General features: G+C 37.2%; 3 protein-coding genes across 12 annotated transcripts in view; 1 reads left to right on the top strand and 2 right to left on the bottom strand.

Moving 5' to 3' along the window:
- The window catches only part of LOC124309178 (AMP deaminase 2), a 32,539-nt gene extending 29,444 nt beyond the window's left edge, over positions 1-3,095 (bottom strand). For 2 of the 4 annotated variants that reach the window (XM_046772530.1, XM_046772536.1), the window contains exons 1-2: positions 2,767-3,095; positions 1,277-1,414 (exon numbers count right to left, since the gene is read on the bottom strand). In XM_046772530.1, the coding sequence (XP_046628486.1) occupies positions 1,277-1,412 (136 nt within the window). In that variant the 5' untranslated portion in view covers positions 1,413-1,414; positions 2,767-3,095. Of the gene's footprint in view, positions 1-1,276; positions 1,415-2,608; positions 2,720-2,766 lie in introns of those variants that run through there. The other 2 variants (XM_046772532.1, XM_046772531.1) reach the window with 2 other exon arrangements.
- LOC124309179 (UDP-glycosyltransferase UGT5-like) overlaps positions 1-17,705 on the top strand; it is a 33,209-nt gene extending 15,504 nt beyond the window's left edge. For 2 of the 4 annotated variants that reach the window (XM_046772542.1, XM_046772541.1), the window contains exons 2-7: positions 13,170-13,401; positions 14,185-14,488; positions 15,069-15,351; positions 15,636-15,858; positions 16,296-16,537; positions 17,030-17,705. In XM_046772542.1, coding sequence (XP_046628498.1) covers positions 13,170-13,401; positions 14,185-14,488; positions 15,069-15,351; positions 15,636-15,858; positions 16,296-16,537; positions 17,030-17,323 — 1,578 coding nt within the window. In that variant the 3' untranslated portion in view covers positions 17,324-17,705. Of the gene's footprint in view, positions 1-12,007; positions 12,280-13,169; positions 13,402-14,184; positions 14,489-15,068; positions 15,352-15,635; positions 15,859-16,295; positions 16,538-17,029 lie in introns of those variants that run through there. The other 2 variants (XM_046772543.1, XM_046772540.1) reach the window with 2 other exon arrangements.
- Positions 3,424-8,851, bottom strand: LOC124309177 (cytadherence high molecular weight protein 3-like). 4 transcript variants are annotated; one of them, XM_046772526.1, is made up of 5 exons: positions 8,518-8,851; positions 8,310-8,372; positions 7,242-7,404; positions 4,544-6,944; positions 3,424-4,495 (listed from the first exon to the last, which is right to left on the bottom strand). In XM_046772526.1, exons 1-5 carry the CDS (start codon positions 8,586-8,588, stop codon positions 3,594-3,596), a joined length of 3,600 nt encoding a protein of 1,199 aa, XP_046628482.1. In that variant the 5' UTR covers positions 8,589-8,851; the 3' UTR covers positions 3,424-3,593. The 4 variants fall into 4 exon arrangements, with proteins under 4 accessions (XP_046628482.1, XP_046628481.1, XP_046628483.1 ...); XM_046772525.1 differs by having other exon boundaries at positions 3,424-6,944; positions 8,518-8,849; XM_046772527.1 differs by lacking the exons at positions 8,310-8,372; positions 8,518-8,851 and adding an exon at positions 7,479-8,190 and having other exon boundaries at positions 3,424-6,944.
- Positions 17,706-18,117: the final 412 nt, after the last annotated feature.

Raw genomic sequence — 18,117 nt, 5'->3', positions numbered from 1 at the left:
CGTATAAGATAAGTCAACCAGTTATTGACACGTTTAGACCAAATTATTGACCCTTTTGTTTTTCAGCATTATTAATCTACGGTACAAATTGTGAATTCCTCGATGTCTAAAACCAATTGTTAGAGGGTTAGACGTTGCAAATTTATTTTAGAACTAGAAAGATCAAACAGATATAACAGAAAAAGTTTAATAATTGAGACGGGGTCGATGAATGGTGCACTTACCTTACGGGAATCCAACGAACGAGCGTAATTATAAATTTTCTAAGTAATTTCACACCGACGACGAACTTTTGGATAAATGCTTTTTGCAGCATGGTAACATGCGACATCACGCCAATTCCAACACGAATGAGAAACAGCTCGATTAGCTCGGCCTTGTTTATTCACGACCCTTTCGGGGCGATTGGAGTGGAAAAGTTTGCTCGTCACCTGCAGCATGACATTGCAGAGACACGCGATTCGTGAGGCCAATTTGTATCCTCACCCGAGGTACCGGAACCGATGTTTACAGTGTTATTAATATAATGCAAAAATTCAGGGTCTCAGAGACCGGTAATCCAGGGTAAAAATTATTAACAACACAAGCATTAAATTTTCGCAACAGTTGCAAGAAAATATAGCAACAGCGATCGTAATGAGAAAGAATAGCAACGGATTCTAGACTTTCCGGTAACAGCCAGAAAACTAGTTTTCATTTTCTACCTAGAACAATATTTTTCGATTGTGGTAAAAAATTAAAATAGTTAAGGACTGAGCGGTAACTGGAACTAAAAATTTCACTCAGTGCATGAAAAATTTCCAGTTTTTGTTACTACGCAGTATTCATAACCATTTTTATTATTTATTGTAATAGAAATATATAAATCTGGATAAAAAATGAAAAAATGTTTCACGACTGTAACCAGAAAATCTATTATAAATTTTTATTCTCATCGATTAATTATCGTTATTCGTACTATATTTTCTTGTAACTGTTGCGATAACTTGATGACGTTGATGTAGCAATAAATTGGTCACAAGATATTTTCTAACCAAAAATATTTAGTAAAGTACACGAAAAAAAAAAAAAAAATTTCGATACCGATTCTACTTCTAATAGATTTCTTACTACCTACAACAAATGAAATTTTTCTCAATGACGATCGTGTAGATTCTGTCCTCCTGCCACCTCTGAGTGACTTTTAAAACGAATAGCATTTAAAAAAAAAAAAAAACAACAATTTTTGAAATTTCAATCGAGGCTACGGTGCAAAGTAAATCAGGTCAATACTCACGATCATCGCAATGAAGATCGGTGTTGTGTCCAGGTGTCGTTGAGCTGTCTGCATCTCCCTCGCCGTCAAGTTCAAAGCAAAGATGTGCAGTTCCGTTAGACTCGTTGATAGCGTTTGTAGAAACCGAAGTTTCCATGACTGTAAATTGTTCAATAAAGCCTTATATCTAATAAGAATCGTGGCGGCGATTTCTGGGGCAGAGCATTAAAAATCGCGCCTAAACATTGAACGAAGGTGCAGGCGTAATTTCTCGCCGAATTGAAAAAAAAGCATGAGCTGTATTTTGCATTGACAAGTTATCGGGGAAATTCTTTTTTGCATAACTAACCGTTTTAGAAGAGAACTACACGGTGCTAATTATCACAACTAACGATAAGATAATAATCAATTTGATACCTGCGACAATTTCTAAAGTGATATGTGACGGTTTTTTTCCAGTTATGTGCACAAGTTGATGTAAAATGTGTTCGTTGTTTTTAGTTCGCGGTAATAGTTCAATTCAAAAATATGCGACTTTTATTGGTTTGATATGTTTTGACTCAAAATCATTAACATTTTCGACAATACTTTTCAGGGGAAAAAACGTCGAGTTCTGTACAAAGTTTAAACACCGACTTTGGCGCTATTCTGTAAAATTTTCTTCTACAAGATTACTAATTATTTTTCTAGGACCGTCATAGAATGGATTAACTCAATTTAAAGTTTTAGAATTTATAAAGAAATGTTCAATCAGGCATTTATAGTTTCTGTAGCACTTGTCGTGTTACATATAAATTATTCGCGTTATCCGACGATTATCGACTTGATGGAAAATTCTAAGATGGTTGGTAAGAATTGAGCGAATGAAATAAATCTAATGTTCCAGAATAAACTAATAATCACGCAGATTGAAAAAAAAATGCGTTACAAAATTGCTGATAAAGTATTCTACCCAAATTTGCAGAATGTTTATCTGTATTTTGAAGATTCGAATGTCACGATGTGAACAAAAAAATTAACAACATTAAGTTCCCTCTTCGTGTAATAACGATCAGCCTTCGTATACGTCGCGAGTCGTAACCGCATTCTGTTTATAAATATAGGCCGAGAGTTTTCTGGAAAAATTCGAACCACGCTGGAATGACCCTTGGATGATTATATCAGCTGAACGGAAACAAACACGTTACAGCGATGACGTTGTTAATGCGTGGCTACGGTGGCTGATAGTGTCCAATAACAATTCGTTAATCTCCCCGCGTTTGTGTTTACGAAGATTAAATATGTGAGAGAGAGAGAGAGAGAGAGAGAGAGAGAGAGAGACAGAGAGAGGGAGAGAATTGTGAGACGTCGCACCGAATGTTTATAGTGTGAAATGCGACGGTGTGAGAAAAGCAGATGAAGGAGGATTCAGGTCCGATTGCATGGTGCCCCATAAAACTGACGAGCAACACACGCCCTGGAGTCACAAATGTCAGCTGCTGCACTCCTGACGTTTCCGCCTTGTTACTAACTTTTGAATTTTTCTCTTCTCCTCAGTGACCGGGTTAATTATTGTACAGCACGCGATGTTTCGCGGATAGGATAGGTAGCCACACTGCCAGACGGATTAATGCGTCTCACAACGGCGAATCGGCGTCGTCGCTAAGGTCACACTGCAGGTGCGTATTTGATGCAAGGCCTGGTTGCAGTTGAACGGTTGTCGGATAGTCGGTGCCCATTCGGAGAGTATACAATGTACACTGAAGCCAGGAACATCGGAATACCGCCGGTACGACGACTCGGGAATTGATGGCGATGCGAAACGCGGAAACGGAACGTTTGATTGGCGCAAACTCGCCTTCGCGTATCGTCCGAACGACGCGGCGATTGGCCGACGGAAAATCCATAAGAACCAGAAACCAGCTGCGGCGGTCGACGCTTTTGCTGGAAATAAGAACAGACGCCTCATATTTATTTATTATTATAAACCAGCTTCTCAGCTTTGAACGTATGAACATGACCAGCGCCGCGGACTCTTCCACGTTTTGCTATCGATCCAGACGGAAATAATCCACCATAACCAGATGTGGGGTGGAAAACTTTTGTCAATCACTGTTGTTGGAGAATTTTTTGAACTATCGGTCATCGAAGTTCATGATATGAATGAAAATGTTTCGTTTCAATTCCAGTTGTGGTTCACAGCCTCTTTCGAGGCTGGCTGTAACATTTATTGATAAATATCATATCTCAATACATAAATATATATACAATAAATACTCTTTTTCACTGTGTAACGGTATGATAAACGAATAATAGATACTTGGAATGAAGGGGATCTCAACGGAACAATTATTAGACATTAATTAAAGTCGAAATCACTCTCAGTGTTGTTTGAAGGATTTCTTTCAATGGTACTCTCGGTGTCCGATTCCAATAGAGCCCTAATCACATCCTTATCTTTCTTCTTCTCTTCGACAGAATGATCTTTTACTCTGGTGTCATCGGACTCTGCTACCTCGTGACTTGTAGTCCTGTTGCTTTTCTCGGTATCGACAGCGGGATAATTTTGCTCGGACGATTCCAAATTCACGTTACGGTTCTCATAAATTTCGTCCGGATCATCACCAACCTCCAGATTGCCATGCTGTTCGGACTCTTCGTAGCCGGTTGGATCGTAACCCTGATTTTCTCCATATCCTTGATCTTTGTATTCCTGGTCAGTATCCCGCGCGTAAGATTCATGCACAAACTGCTGGTTTGGATCATGTTCATACTCCTGATTTGGATCATGTTCATACTGCTGACTTGGATCCTGTTCATACTGCTGACTTGGATCTTGTTCATACTGCTGACTTGGGTCCTGTTCATACTGCTGACTTGGATCCTGTTCATACTGCTGACTCGGATCTTGTTCATACTGCTGACTTGGGTCCTGTTCATACTGCTGATTTGGATCTTGTTCATACTGCTGACTCGGATCTTGTTCGAACTGCTGACTTGGGTCCTGTTCATACTGCTGATTTGGATCCTGTTCATACTGCTGACTCGGATCTTGTTCATACTGCTGACTTGGATCCTGTTCATAGTGCTGACTTGGATCTTGTTCATACTGCTGACTTGGGTCCTGTTCATACTGCTGATTTGGATCGTGCTCGTAGCCTTGATTATCCCCGTAATCGTACTGTTCATTTCCAGCGTTATCGTACGCTGTATTCTGATCATTCTGGTACGATTTATCGTCATAGTAACCGTATTGTGCGTTTGGATCAGTTGGATAATTTTCATCCACATTTCCTGAATACTGATCATTTGGATCAGCTGAATACTGCTCGTTTGGATCAGCTGTGTAGTGATCGTTGGGATTAACCACATACTGTTCATCAGAACCAGCTATGTGCTGTTCGTTAGAATCATGTCTGTACTCTTCATTAGGATCAGCCACGTATTGTTGGCTGGGGTCAGTTGAGTACTGTCCATATGGATCATGTGGATTTGATTCTTGTGCGTACTGTTGCGTCGTATCCGGCTGGTATTGTTGATCAGTGTTACAGACTTGGTTAGAATCTTCCAGTTGATCGGGTTCAGGACCGTAAGACTGCTGCACCTGAGCAAATTCATTGTCATTTGGTTTCTTATCGTAATCAAGCTGCTCGTGCGTGTCAGGATCGTATGACTGTTGAGGATTCTGCTCAAACCTTTGACCGGTATCAAGACTTTCATTGAAATCCTGGGGAAGATTTTGTGCAGAGTAGTGATCGTAATTTGAGTATTCCTGATCTGGATTCTGCTCAAATTGTCTTTCCAATGCGTCATCCTTATACGAAGCGTCTGGAATTGCTTCCAATTGCTTTTTATCGTTCTCGGGTAAGTCTAACGCAGTGATTTGTTTCCCAGTATCATCAGGCAATATTTTTGGCGTATTTTTATCTTTCTTGTCTTCATCATTAACGTGAACTTCAACAATGTTTCTCTCGTAGTGCTGCAAACTTGGTGGCCGCAATTCCTTAACAACGTCGATTACTTGTTCGTTAACTTGTTCCCGTTTGATCAGCGTCACCTTGTCTCCTTCGATATCTTCGTGAACTTCCGTCTCCTCGGGTGGAAAATCCTCATCTCTCGTCGGAACGTTTACCAGCGTTGGTTTGTCTGCGGTAATTTTTTTGTCAAGATCGCGACTCTTTTTCAGCGTACTTAAATATTCCTCCCGGGCGGAGTTTGATACTTGAATTTCACCAGGTTTATTTGGCAAAAGTACATTTAGATCAGCAGGGCTATTTTTAGACACTGTCGCAACCACTTCGATATTTAAATCCGTAGCTCTCAAATCTGTGATGGGTGGCTCAACCTTCGGTCTAAATTTATCACTGGCCACTGCAGATTTATCTTGGATATGGCTTACGCCGAGAGAAGCTGTTTCCGAAAGTATGTCATCTCTTGTCGCGGAAATAGATAAATTGTCAAGTGTCACATCGGACTCCAATGCCGCCTGACTAACGACGTCTGATTCTACGAGCTTTGGCTTTACGGCAAAATTCTTATCGTTCATCATTTGCTGCAACTTGGAATTAGGAATACCACGATCATTTGAAAAGACCGCTGTAGTTGCCGCCTCAAAATTATCCGCAACTCCTGGTGCATCAATTTTCTTGATTTTGACTTTATCATCCGAGTGAAGCGCCAAGGGTTCCAACGGTCCATCTTCCGACAGTGTAGCATTGAGTAGATCTCCGCTAGTGTTTTGTTCAATGTCAAGCACCTCCAGACTTTGATTATTCTCCCGATGGAGACTTCGAATTCTGTTTATGTACTGGTCAAGATCATCCTCGTACGTTTCTTCACTCGGGTTGTGATCCAAAGTTCTTCGTTTTTCCGAAGCCAACTTCGAGGTTTGCAAAGAAGGCTTAATAGTCTCCGAATTGTGAAGATAATCCCTAGGTAAAATCTGCTCGTTTCTATGAACAACGTTCTCCAAATCGGTCCTGGTGAATCCGGACCTGAGAGCAAGGTTCATTGCTTCATGTCCCGAAGGGTTTCTCGAGTACCGAGTCGAGTAGTCCAGATAACCAGGAAGCGGCGTGCTGTGTCTGTACGGCCCGAAATTTTCGTCTCTTAAGTCGATCGGAAATTCCGGTACCATCCTCGCATTCATTCTATCGGACCTCAGACCAACCATTGACGGATCAACCTGATCGACCAGGTAAGGTGACCTCGGATTCTCCTCCAGATACGGATTGGAAACATCCCGGAACGTCGTCGAAGATGCAAACTGGTGACTCGGTCTTGGGAATTGAGGCTCAGAGAACTGTTTCGCTAGCTGCGTTTGAGACGTGGGAATGTTTTGCAAGTTCAAATTTCTAGTACCGCAGAAGAGCTGCTGTGTGTGGCCGGATTGCGCAACCTTGGGACCATCGCCTTGACCACTTTTTTGGAAAACCTCAACTTCTGGACGGATTTCTTGGCCCCCAGCGTATCTCGAGACATTGAACTGCGACGTGTTCGAAGAGCCGAGGTAACTCTGGGGATAGTTTGTCTGAGGAATGAAGGTTGCAGGGTTGTCTGTAGCGTTTTGCGTTGGACCACGGTTTCTTCTTGTCTGCTGGACACCGTTTTTCGATGGTTTCTCATCATTGTGGCTGCCAACGCCGCTGTCGCCATTTCCACCTGCACTTCGGTTCGCGTACAGACGTAGCAAATAGGCTTCATACTGTTTCTGCAAAGGATAGGAACTCGAAATGTGTTAGTTGCGATTTTACAGGTAACAAACGACAGTCAAGCCGCACTGCAATGTCTATCGGTAAGACTATACTGGGATGAAAATAGTCGGACAAAACTGACATCTTTCTCGACAAATTTAACTAAAAGGGTTACCGACTGTCGGTGACATTTAGCATTAATGTCGGCGAAAAAGTTTCTGTTCGCTTTGAAATTTCGAAATAGTCTAATGCGATCGCGTAGTTGTTTGCTTCGATACGCGACTAAGAAGTAATATTTGCAGCCTTCAACTTACCCGTAAAATTCCTAAGCGATCCGTCCTGGCGGTCATGCGTGCTAGACTACCGTCAATCTTATCTAGCGCTCCTAGAATTTCGTGATTTCTTTCATCGCGAAGACGCTGTTCTTCGAGAAACTCGATGTATCTCATTCTAAGGTTGTTGATACAGGCTTCTCGTCTGGAATACCAAAAATTGATCACCGAATTCACGTATCTTGGACCAGAAGAATACTTTCAAGAAACTGTACCTACTGTTATGAAAAAAAATTCCTTAACGATTCTGTCAAGTCGAGCGATGGCTTGGAAATTTCGAGGTTTAAGAAACCTGCGAAACATTTCAGATATCTTTTCGCGAACAAAACATGCAGATAAATATTGCTGCCAAGTTCCTATTTACTGTACAGTATGTAAAGATACTTGATATACAAATGATCGAAATTCACCGAATGGCCAAATTCTCCGAGCTGTACGAAATACGATAATCCTATTATACAACGAGGAATTTTCTGCAGTTGCATCGCTTAACAGCTGCTTCACAACTTTTGTCTATCCCTGAACGCGTGTCACCAGAGTTATGTTTAGAATATCGATTGTATACATTCCCCAAACCTGGTGGCCACCTGATCGATATTAGAGGAATAAACTGAATGTTCGTAATATCTGAGCAGAGCCTCTGATCATTCCTTACATTTATACACAAGATCGGTTCAAGGACAAGACGTCATTAGACGGATAATAAAAAAAACCTTTAATCATGAGAATCGAGCAGAAAAAACCAAGTATACATCTCGGGAGATGCTATTACGATAATCAATTCTTCGTATATGAAAAACGCTGAACGAATCTGGATAAAAAAAATTTCATCACTGCGTCCAGTAATTGAAGTATTTACTGTCCATGTGATCATTCTTATTTATAGTGTATTATACGAATTAACATAGTACGTACTTCATTAAAAACTGCACCAATATTTGCAATGATGAAATGTTTCTTCATCAAGGATGTATAAATACTGGGATTAAATAAAGGATCTCCTATTTTCTCAAATCATTACTCATTAATATGATTGTTATTGAAACTCACCTATTACGAGAATCCTGCGATAGTAAATTGAATCTTTCCTCCAGCTTCATTCTCTCCTCTTCGCTGTATGAACAGTACGATTAAAAAATAACGATATTTATTATTATCTGTGTATCGCGTGTCGATCTAGGCATAGTTGTAAAAATAGGAGAATAAAAGAATAAATGAAATGAGAAAATAGACAGACGAAGGCCGAATTGAGACGCACCTTTTCCGCAGCCTTTCCTGCAGCTCAATCATCTTCTTATAAAAATCCTGAGAGTCGTAAAACGGCGTCATATTTCGGCCTCGAGTTAATTGTGGGGTGCATTTGCCTTTTTCTCAATCGGGAAAACAGACGCCACTCTCTTTTATTCACGACTATTTTCACTGCGGCGCAATTTGAAATCTGACGTTCTCCGATGAAACTTCCTAAAACAACTGTCGCGTGTTGCGAACAGCAGCCTTCACTGCACCCTCCAGGGGTGGAAGGAAAACCTCGATTCTATTCGCAGGTGCGCCAGGTGCGCAAGAGCTCTGCAGGTACATCTGCACCGGGATTTGTAGGTAAATGTATGCTTAGTCTACGCTGAAAAACTGCATCTAAAAATAATGACAAAAGATTTATGAGCTTGGTTGCAGACCAAAAATTGAAGCTTTTTTTTATATTAATTTTCGTACGAGATAGTCGAGCATTTAGTATTTTTCAAATTAATGTAACCGTAAACTACGAGAATCTGTTTAAAATTAAAAAAATATCAAATATTGATGTTATAAACAAAAACTTAGACATGTCGATGCTTCGTTTCAAATCGATTCAAAATTGCTGAAAATTTGGTTAATTTATTCTATTTCATTATACTATGGATCGCTGTATTTTATTCATTAGATTTTTTTCTACAAATTCTGGAATTAAATACGTGTTTTTTTATTCTGTTGCCAATGTTGTATATTTAAGTTTACAACATTGCATAGAGATTGATTATGATCAACGTGTAGCAATATCGAATTCTCACTTCGTAAAAAATAGCCTTTCTAATAAAAAAAGCAATCGTATATGATAATTATTGTTAAATCGAACGAATTTGCTAGATTTTTTTAACAATTTTCAAGTGATTTTAAATCAAGCATCGAAAGCTAAGCTTTTACGAACATAATCATTTGATAAATACTCAATATACGGATATCTTGTAATAAAAAAAATTAAAAAGTATCGATTTTTAGCTAACCAATTTCTTAAACACCGATGCAACAGAAATTAATCGAGTTCAAGCTTTTATTCGAATTTAATTAGTTCATTTTCTCTTCATATTGTTCCCACTGTTTTGAATTTTATACCTCAAAAGATCGTAATCCAAAATTTTCAACATCAAGTTTTATTCTGTGCCAAATTAAATCGGTGGACACAAATTATAATTACAAAATAATGCATATCTTGATAAAGTGTAAAAGATTATTTTATCACACGTGTGAACTAGGAGAATTTGATAGAACGATGCTTAGCGGTCGCAGATTCAATTTCTCTTGGATAAATATTTTATAATAATTTAATTTAAAACTCCTTTTCATACTGCATCTTCAATATTATGACAGTATAATGCGTTCAAAGTTTCTAAAAATATATTCTCTGTGAACAATTGATCACGAAAATTCTAATAAATAGGTTTCAAAAAGAGCTCCTTGATATGTTTTCCCAGTTATCTACTTTCGAATTATTCTTAAATAAATAGGTTTGTAACTTTACAGTAACATCTGCTATCATGGAAGATAAGCTTATATTGATTAGAGGTTGTCTGATAGAGATGAGTGAGAATTTGAAATTTATTATCTTTGACAAGGATATACAGTTGGATAATTTCCAGTTTATTTCATCCGTAGCAAAGATAGGCATGATTAAATTTTTAAGAAAACAGGTTTGCAATTGTTGTCACGTGTTCTGTAGTTTATTGATTCCGGACATGCTTGAAAAACGAATTACGTCTTACGTATCGTGAATAGATATTGCGATTGCCTTATCTGAGATGTAAAAAGACAACTTTTCAAGTCTCACTAGTAATGCGTATCACAAAAAATCGTCAAAGCTTTAGATAACTAGTCTCAGTGTTTTTTTGTAAAAATTCAAAACAAAAAAATTCTTAGATAAATGTAAGTTGATGAATGTGCGAGTGACACAGTGAAATTTATACGTCTCTTGACCATACAATTCATGCCTATATTTTCATTATTAAAAACAACCGAAAATTAAAACTTTGAGTATAAAATTAACATAAATTTTGTAACTTTTTTTCACCGTAATAATTCGATCGATTTATGCTGGATCAATGAAGCCATGGTACCAGGCACGAATTGAAATATATGACGGAAAATAGAATGTTACATGCCAATATTTGGAAAAGAGTTAGCTAATATGATTAGATTTCACTATTTATAAAATCTTCAAACAGTCGTTTTTCTACGGAAGCAGTAATCTAATAAAGAAAATTGCCGGATAATATGATTTTGTACTTTAAAAAAGGAAAGAATATTATAAATATATATTTTCGATCAGTCCGTAGAAACGATTTCCACGCAGTTGTTCAACAATGCAGATAAATAATCGCGATGAAGTTTGGTAGTTCAATTATCGAGTAAATGTTACACAAAAAAAAAAAAGTACAATTTGTTGTTACTCTATTTCTACTGTATAGTATTTCATTCTATCATTGAACACGTTAATTCTCCCACAATATTCAGCGACGACATTTGCATGTGAAATATTATTTCGGTTCAACAACCTTCGACGAGAGCTGCGAGAATCCGTTAGAAACAGGAATACATTAATTATACTAACAATAAAACATTCCACGATCTGTAGTAAGACGCGATTAAAATTCAGGTGAATATTTAATTTTTTATGAATGGATCGTTGGAAAATCTTTGTCATTCGCGTTTGATTTCAGCTGAAAATATAAAAAAAATAAAAAATTAAAATCTGTATAATATTCTGAATAAATTGAGCTATCGCATAAACGTAAAATCAGAAGAACTTACCGGCTAGATTTTAAATATAAAAAATGAAGCTACGACGTCGATGCTCATTCACCGAGGAAAATTTAATTTGTTATAATAACTAGAAACATTTAGTAAAACAGGTATCGTTAAAAAAACTGTTTGAATATTGTTGGAATTACGAAAAACGAGGTAAGCGTAAACATTTTGCGCTATCGTCGATCCTTTTTCGGTTATTGCAACGCAAAATCAGTTTGTGAGGTTCACTCTACTTTTTTAGTTAAACAAGGCTTTAACGTCAATTTATTCTTGCACAAGCGTTAAATTTTCGCAACAGTTGCAAGAAAATATAGCAACAGCGATCGTAATGAGAAAGAATAGTAACGGATACTAGACTTTCCGGTAACAGCTACAAAACTAATTTTCAATTTCTACCTAGAACTATATTTTTCGATTGCGGTAAAAATGAAAATAGTTAAAGACTGAGCGGTAACCGGAACTAAAAATTTCTCTCAGTATTGTTTGCAACTTCAGTATTTTGTATTTTCGATTTTTCCAATGAGATCTTCGCAGCATACGAATGTAATATCTGAAGCTCGGTCATTCATTGACCACTTTATCTATTGCGCTGTTACATATATCCGTTTATCTCTGCTGTTGTTATTATCGTATACGGTACTCGATTCCAACAGAAACTCGGAGCGTGATTGGCGAATTTCTAAATAGGTATACTACAGCCGGAAAAAAATTACTGAACTCTAGTCTCAGTGATGCTCAGAGCTCTGGTTAGTGAGCAGTGAATCCCTGACGAGGAATCAGATCAACGGTAAAAATTACATCACTCCACGCTGTAAATTTGATTAGTGTAAAGTGTGAGCGTGAATTTTGCGTGATTCGATCATTCGGCAAGCCGCACACCAAACTAAACGACATTCCGAATAGAAAAGAGATGCCGGTTTAGTTAAATAAACACGAAATTCTCGCTATGTACAAGAATTCTTCGGTACGTAATGACTTCTAGATATCTTCTTCTGTCCCTGCGTCTTTATTCTATATTCCATTCTTTGAAGCTTCTGTTTCTGAACAAAATATTCTTGTTTACAGACTTTATACTCTGTAGTCAGAAAAATTCGTTAATCAAATTCGTTAATTCTAAATGCAGAGTATTTCTTGCGGGATGATTTATCGCGTGTTGTGTTATTGTGTTGTTTGTTACAAAGATTTACACCCGTTATACGCCATACATATGACGTTCATCATCGCATTCTAAAACGTGGAATTTTCACAGCTTAATATTTGAAAAATCTTCGTGCGATTACAGAGTCAATGAAACTGAATAATTTCCTCGATCTGAAAGAAAATTAGGAAATCGCAGACTTTAACTGCAAAAGCGCAATTTGTACTGTGAATAATTTTGAATCGATCATATGATTACTGAATCATTTGTAGAATTAGGAAAGCGCATCATTTTATCAATTTCAATTAGTTGAAGCTCATTGTGTTTTCACTCCTTTACTCATTCAGACTGATTATTTTATAGTCATAATATTTTTTGATTCGTCGATAGAGAGAAAAATGTAGAAAGGTCAGATATAGATGAGAGGTATAGAGAGCCATAAAATAGCATCATTAGATTGAATAATAACATGACCGAATTTGTACGATATTTTTTTTTATTACATCTTAACTTTTCTGTACTTCGATATTCCCTATTTTAAATATTGCCAAGAAAAGCGATTTAGGCGCTTTTCGAAATTCAATCTTATCATCTCTCTATTCTCTAATCTTTTCAAATTTTTACGCTCATCGGCTATTTGCTAAATGCGTTAAAATCGAAACAATAATAACTTCTCAACTTGTTTTCCGAAATAACAATATTCCATCAATTTTCAGATGCACCTGCTCGCAGCATGCGTGCTTCTCTCACTTGCAGGGCAAGAAGTACTCGGCGCCCGTATTCTAGGACTTTTTCCTCTCGCGATAAAATCTCATCTCACCGTAACTTCGCCCCTTATGCATGCCCTGGCTAAAAAAGGCCACGATGTTACGATGTTTGTGCCGTTCAACACCGGCTTCAACGCCTCGAATTACAGAGAGATCTCATGGAACGCCGTTCCGATGACCAGTGAGTACGACACTTCAACCACTGTTCATATTTTTTTTTTTACAATTTTGCACAGTGCAGTTACAAGTAGATTACATATAAAAACGTTCACTTAATTAGTTTATTACATTAAATGCTTCCTGAACGAATATTTCATTATTCAAGATTCGCCAATAAGTAAATAAAAAGTTTATTCGTATCATATCGTGAATTTCTGTATACCGAATCTAAATGTGGGAGTCATCTTGGCGCCTGCAGATAGACAACCGGACCTACAATTATCTAACTCTGAATCGAAATTGTAACGCCCGGTTGCCGATCTGCAGGCGCCGAAGTACGTGCGCCTGACGTACTGAAAAAGGCAACCGGAATTACTATCAGTCATATTCAGGTTAAACACCGCATCCCAATCGTCATTTATTATTTATCAAATTCAAAGTCCACGGGATGCGGTTCGCAGCCTGAAAATGACGGATAGTAATTCCGGTTGCCTTTCTCAGTACGTCAGGCGCACGGAGTGTTATAAATCACATCTGGAGTAAATTCGGCAACTATATAGAATAGATCATTTAAGTCAGTAAATAAAATTATTTCATTTAGTGCAGGTTGAGTAAAAAATAAACAAACACGTGCCCTAAAAAACAATGATAAATGTTTTAAAAATGATATAAGAAAGCACACTGTTGAGATCAAAGTAATACGAAAGCTCGAAAATATTGCAAATTTATTTATAAGATATAAGATATAAGATAGATATTAGAAAAGTTTGTAGAATAGTTTTGTTATTAATAAAATTAATCAAAGATCAGATGAACGTCCTGGACTTCGCGAGGGTAAACATCCTGTTGAAGCCATTCGGGTTCTATTTCATGGGAATGTCGACAACGGAAGCGATTTTGGAAACACCCGAGGCAAAAGCACTGTGGGAATCGGATGAAAAATTCGATGTAATAGTTACGGAGCACTTTGTTAACGACGCTTTGCTCGCCTACGTTCACAAATTCAAATGTCCTGTCGTTCTGATAAGCACATTCGGAACAACCTCGACGATAAATTCGATATTCGGTAATCCGGCACCGTGGAGTTACGTACCCAGCGAATTTCTATCGTGAGTCATGCATTTTTCTATTTTTCCAAAACCAACTTTTTCAATCTTCGAAAATTTCCTGAGGTATCGTGATTTTCTGGAGTTACTGCACGCTCAGAAAACTTTCCAGTTGTGGTCACTAAATAGAGTTCAAAAGTATTTTCTTTTTTAATTATCATTATCATAACCGAAAAATAAGTTCTGGGTGGAAAATAAAAATGAATTTTGTGACTGAAAGAGAAAAGATGTGGCTTGCGTTACTGTTATTTTTTATTATGCTTCCTGGTTAAATGTTTTCTCGTATTTATACGTGCGACCGGTAATTTCATACTCGTGAAAAAGATTTGGTAATTCAAACAAAGAGACTTAACGTTGTGATAACTGGAAAATGTAATGTTGCCAACTATGATCAGACTAAATAGCTACTTGTTGTAAAATTTGTTGTTATAGTCTAAAGAGATTCAAATTGATATTGTGATAATATCCGTTTTACCAGAATTTTCAAGTAACTGTAAAAAAATGGGATTTTTCTGAGTACGCTTTTACAACCAGCGATAAGTTCTGTAATTTAATTGTTTTGTTTTCTACGTATAATTTCCAGATTCTCCGATAGAATGACTTTCGCGCAAAGGCTTCAGAATACTCTGGTGTATATTTACGGCGAGCTTGTCCGTAAATTTTTCTACATCCCACGACAGCAGGCATTAGTAGAAAAATACTTGTCTGGTCCCGATGAGAAAATTCCACCGTTGGATGAGATTTTGAGGAGCGCGGATTTCATTCTGATAAATTCACACCCCGCATTTTCCACCCCACGGTCTTACATGCCGAACATGAAAAACGTCGCCGGAATGCATCTAAAACCAGCTAAATCGCTGTCTGTGGTAAGTCATCAACTCAACAAAATTCTCTTTCCCTACAAGAAGTATGAAAATGAAATTCCATTTCTCATAGTTACCAGAAAATTTTCGTGTAATAAACATCCCCACATTAACGGTTCGAATATATCATTGGAATATCAAAAAAATGTGATATATTTGAGTTGCCTAAACTAAATTTTATGGTTATAAATAAAATTATTTCAAGCCTTATACGTAGTAACAACAACTATAAATTTATCTCTGTGCTTCAAACGATTTTTTTAACCTCTTTTAAACATCGTTCACAGGACTTGCAACGATACTTTGACTCCTCGAAAAACGGTGTAATTCTCTTCAGTCTTGGATCAGCAATGAAGAGCGTGCATATACCGGAAAAGCCTCTTCGCGCACTAAAGGGAGCTTTTCAACGTCTGCCTTACGATGTTCTTTGGAAATGGGAAAACGATACCATGACCAACAAACCGACCAACGTTCGCATAGGGAAATGGCTACCACAGAATGATATACTAAGTTATTACACATTACCTGTACAATCTTAGGTATAAAATGGCGGAAAAACTTATGTGTGGATAAAAGAAAGGAGAGAAAAAAAAAACTCGACTAGGGAATTAGATGAAGATCAGTTTCAAGTAAGAATATAGACTTTAGTATTTTTGAACGTTGATCAGAATTTTGATTCGCAAGATTTCACCTATTTTCGTTGATTATATTTTTTTCGGTTGTATTAGACTTTATAATAATTTTTTTTCTTAGGTTTGTGAACCATACCACTTCTTATTTCGCTGAAACTTTCCGAGTTACTCTTTTTCATTCTGAACATATGCAAATATTTTGATTGCGTGAAATCTTTTTCATACGTAAAAGTTTTTTCGCCGGGTGATTTTGTTCGGAATTCCTTAAAAATGCACTGGTTAACTATATGGGAAAAATCTTGTAAACGTTTTCAGCGCACCCCAATTTGAAATTGTTCCTGACTCACGGCGGCATATCGAGTATGATGGAAACTGTTTATCACGGAGTGCCGATTGTCGGTATACCGATACTTGGGGATCAACAGCGAAACTTAATCTGCGCTAGGGAAAAGGGATTTTCCGAAATGATGGAATTGATGGAAATGACGGAAGACGAAATTTACGATAATATTATGAAGGTTGCGAGCGATCCGAAGTACCGGGAAAACGTGAAGAAGGTATGGAAATTAGTCGGTGCCCAAAAAGTGAAAAACAAAAAACGATCTAGGTATTTCAATACGAACCTATAATATTGAAGAAAAAGAAATCTGAAAGAGAAAATTATTGGATTTAAATCAACGTTTAATGGAAACAAGTCAAATTTTCTTGCTTACAAACTTCAGTTCGTACTGAAATAAAATCTTTTTGTTTCAAACAAATTTAGAAGAACGTTATTATTTTTATTTTTTATTTTTAGTATATGATAAAAGATCATGGAACAGAAGTGCAGACAAAAATTTTGATGTTGAAATTACCGAATATGACGAGAGAAGTGTTTTGTCGATTAAAATAACTGTTGTTGCTTCGCTTGATAACCGAAATTGCTGTTCGGGTAATATGTTTGAAGATGAAATTAAAATTTGTTTGTTTAAAAAAACATTTCTTCGCTATATTTGGTTGATTCAATAGATGCTTTCTCTGCGCGTGTAACTAAAAAATCTATTTTTCAGGTATCCGCCTACTGGAAGGATGAAATGAACAACCCTCTAGATGAGGCTGTTCATTGGGTGGAATATGTCGTTAGACATGGCGGCGGGAAGCATTTGAAATCAGTTGCAACTGAGCAAAGCTTTGTTCAGTACTTCCTGCTAGACGTGGGATTCACAATAATGGTATTGCTGATATTGGGCTTCATTCTAATACGCGCAGCGTGTAGATTGCTTGTATGCAGACGATCTAGTCCCAAGAAAAGCTCGAAGAAAGACCAACTCGTAACGAGGAAAGCTCAAAAAAAGACCAACTAGTACCGAGAAAAGCTCAAAAAAGTACTAGCCAGTATCAATGAGAGCTCAAACAAGACTAACCAGTACCAATACAAGTTGTAAATAACCAAGTCGTACCAATAAAAGATGAAATGAAACCAACTAGTACCAACTTAAGCACGGAAAGAGATCAACTAGGAACGAGAAAAGCTCTAAAACAAACCAACCGTTACCGATAAAAGTGCAAAAACGATGAACTAGTCGCAAAAACATTCCGAAAATACTGACTAGTTCTGGCAAAATTGCGCAACTTGAAAAACCACGTTGCTGTTATAACAAACTAACGACTGTAACTTCGATTTATTGAGACATTAGATTTTTTAATACCTGTAGATCATACAAAAATAAATTATATTTTACTACACGAATGATGCCATATTTATTCAAACCAGGAACTAATAGAACATGTTGTTCTGTGTAATTCGATCGGCAAAAAGCTAATGATTTCAGTAAATTTAAGTCTCACACAACGGATTCCACTCACTGAAATTGACTATGAAATAAATATCCTGGACTTTGTTGATAATGTTAAATTCTCATAATTCACAGCTTTTTTTTTATGTTGCCGGAATTGAAAATCGAAACCATCCGACAAGGGGTAAAAACATCAGAATCGAATCAAAAACACCAAAGTTTATACATTTCAAATGTTCTAATTATAATTAGTATACCAATCTCGCTGTATTTGTATAACGATTGGTTTCAACGATACGATAGACCTTTATAATTCTGAATATAATTCAGCTAATGCAAATGGAAACTCGATCGTCGATGCA

This window comes from Neodiprion virginianus, chromosome 7 (assembly GCF_021901495.1).
Source record: "Neodiprion virginianus isolate iyNeoVirg1 chromosome 7, iyNeoVirg1.1, whole genome shotgun sequence".
NCBI classification, from domain to species: Eukaryota; Metazoa; Arthropoda; class Insecta; order Hymenoptera; family Diprionidae; genus Neodiprion; species Neodiprion virginianus.
The sequence above is the reverse complement of the archived record's forward strand: the minus strand, read 5'-3'. Positions and strand labels throughout refer to the sequence as shown.

What these genes read in the sequence shown, in the direction of transcription:
- LOC124309177 (XM_046772525.1), bottom strand. Translation starts at nt 8,588, where the DNA reads ATGACGCCGTTTTACGACTCTCAGGATTTTTATAAGAAGATGATTGAG. An exon ending in CAGGAAAGGCTGCGGAAAAG is followed by an intron (nt 8,373 to 8,517) that starts GTGCGTCTCAAT and finishes CTGTTCATACAG; the next exon opens with CGAAGAGGAGAGAATGAAGC. An exon ending in ATCGCTTAGGAATTTTACGG is followed by an intron (nt 6,945 to 7,241) that starts GTAAGTTGAAGG and finishes TATCCTTTGCAG; the next exon opens with AAACAGTATGAAGCCTATTT.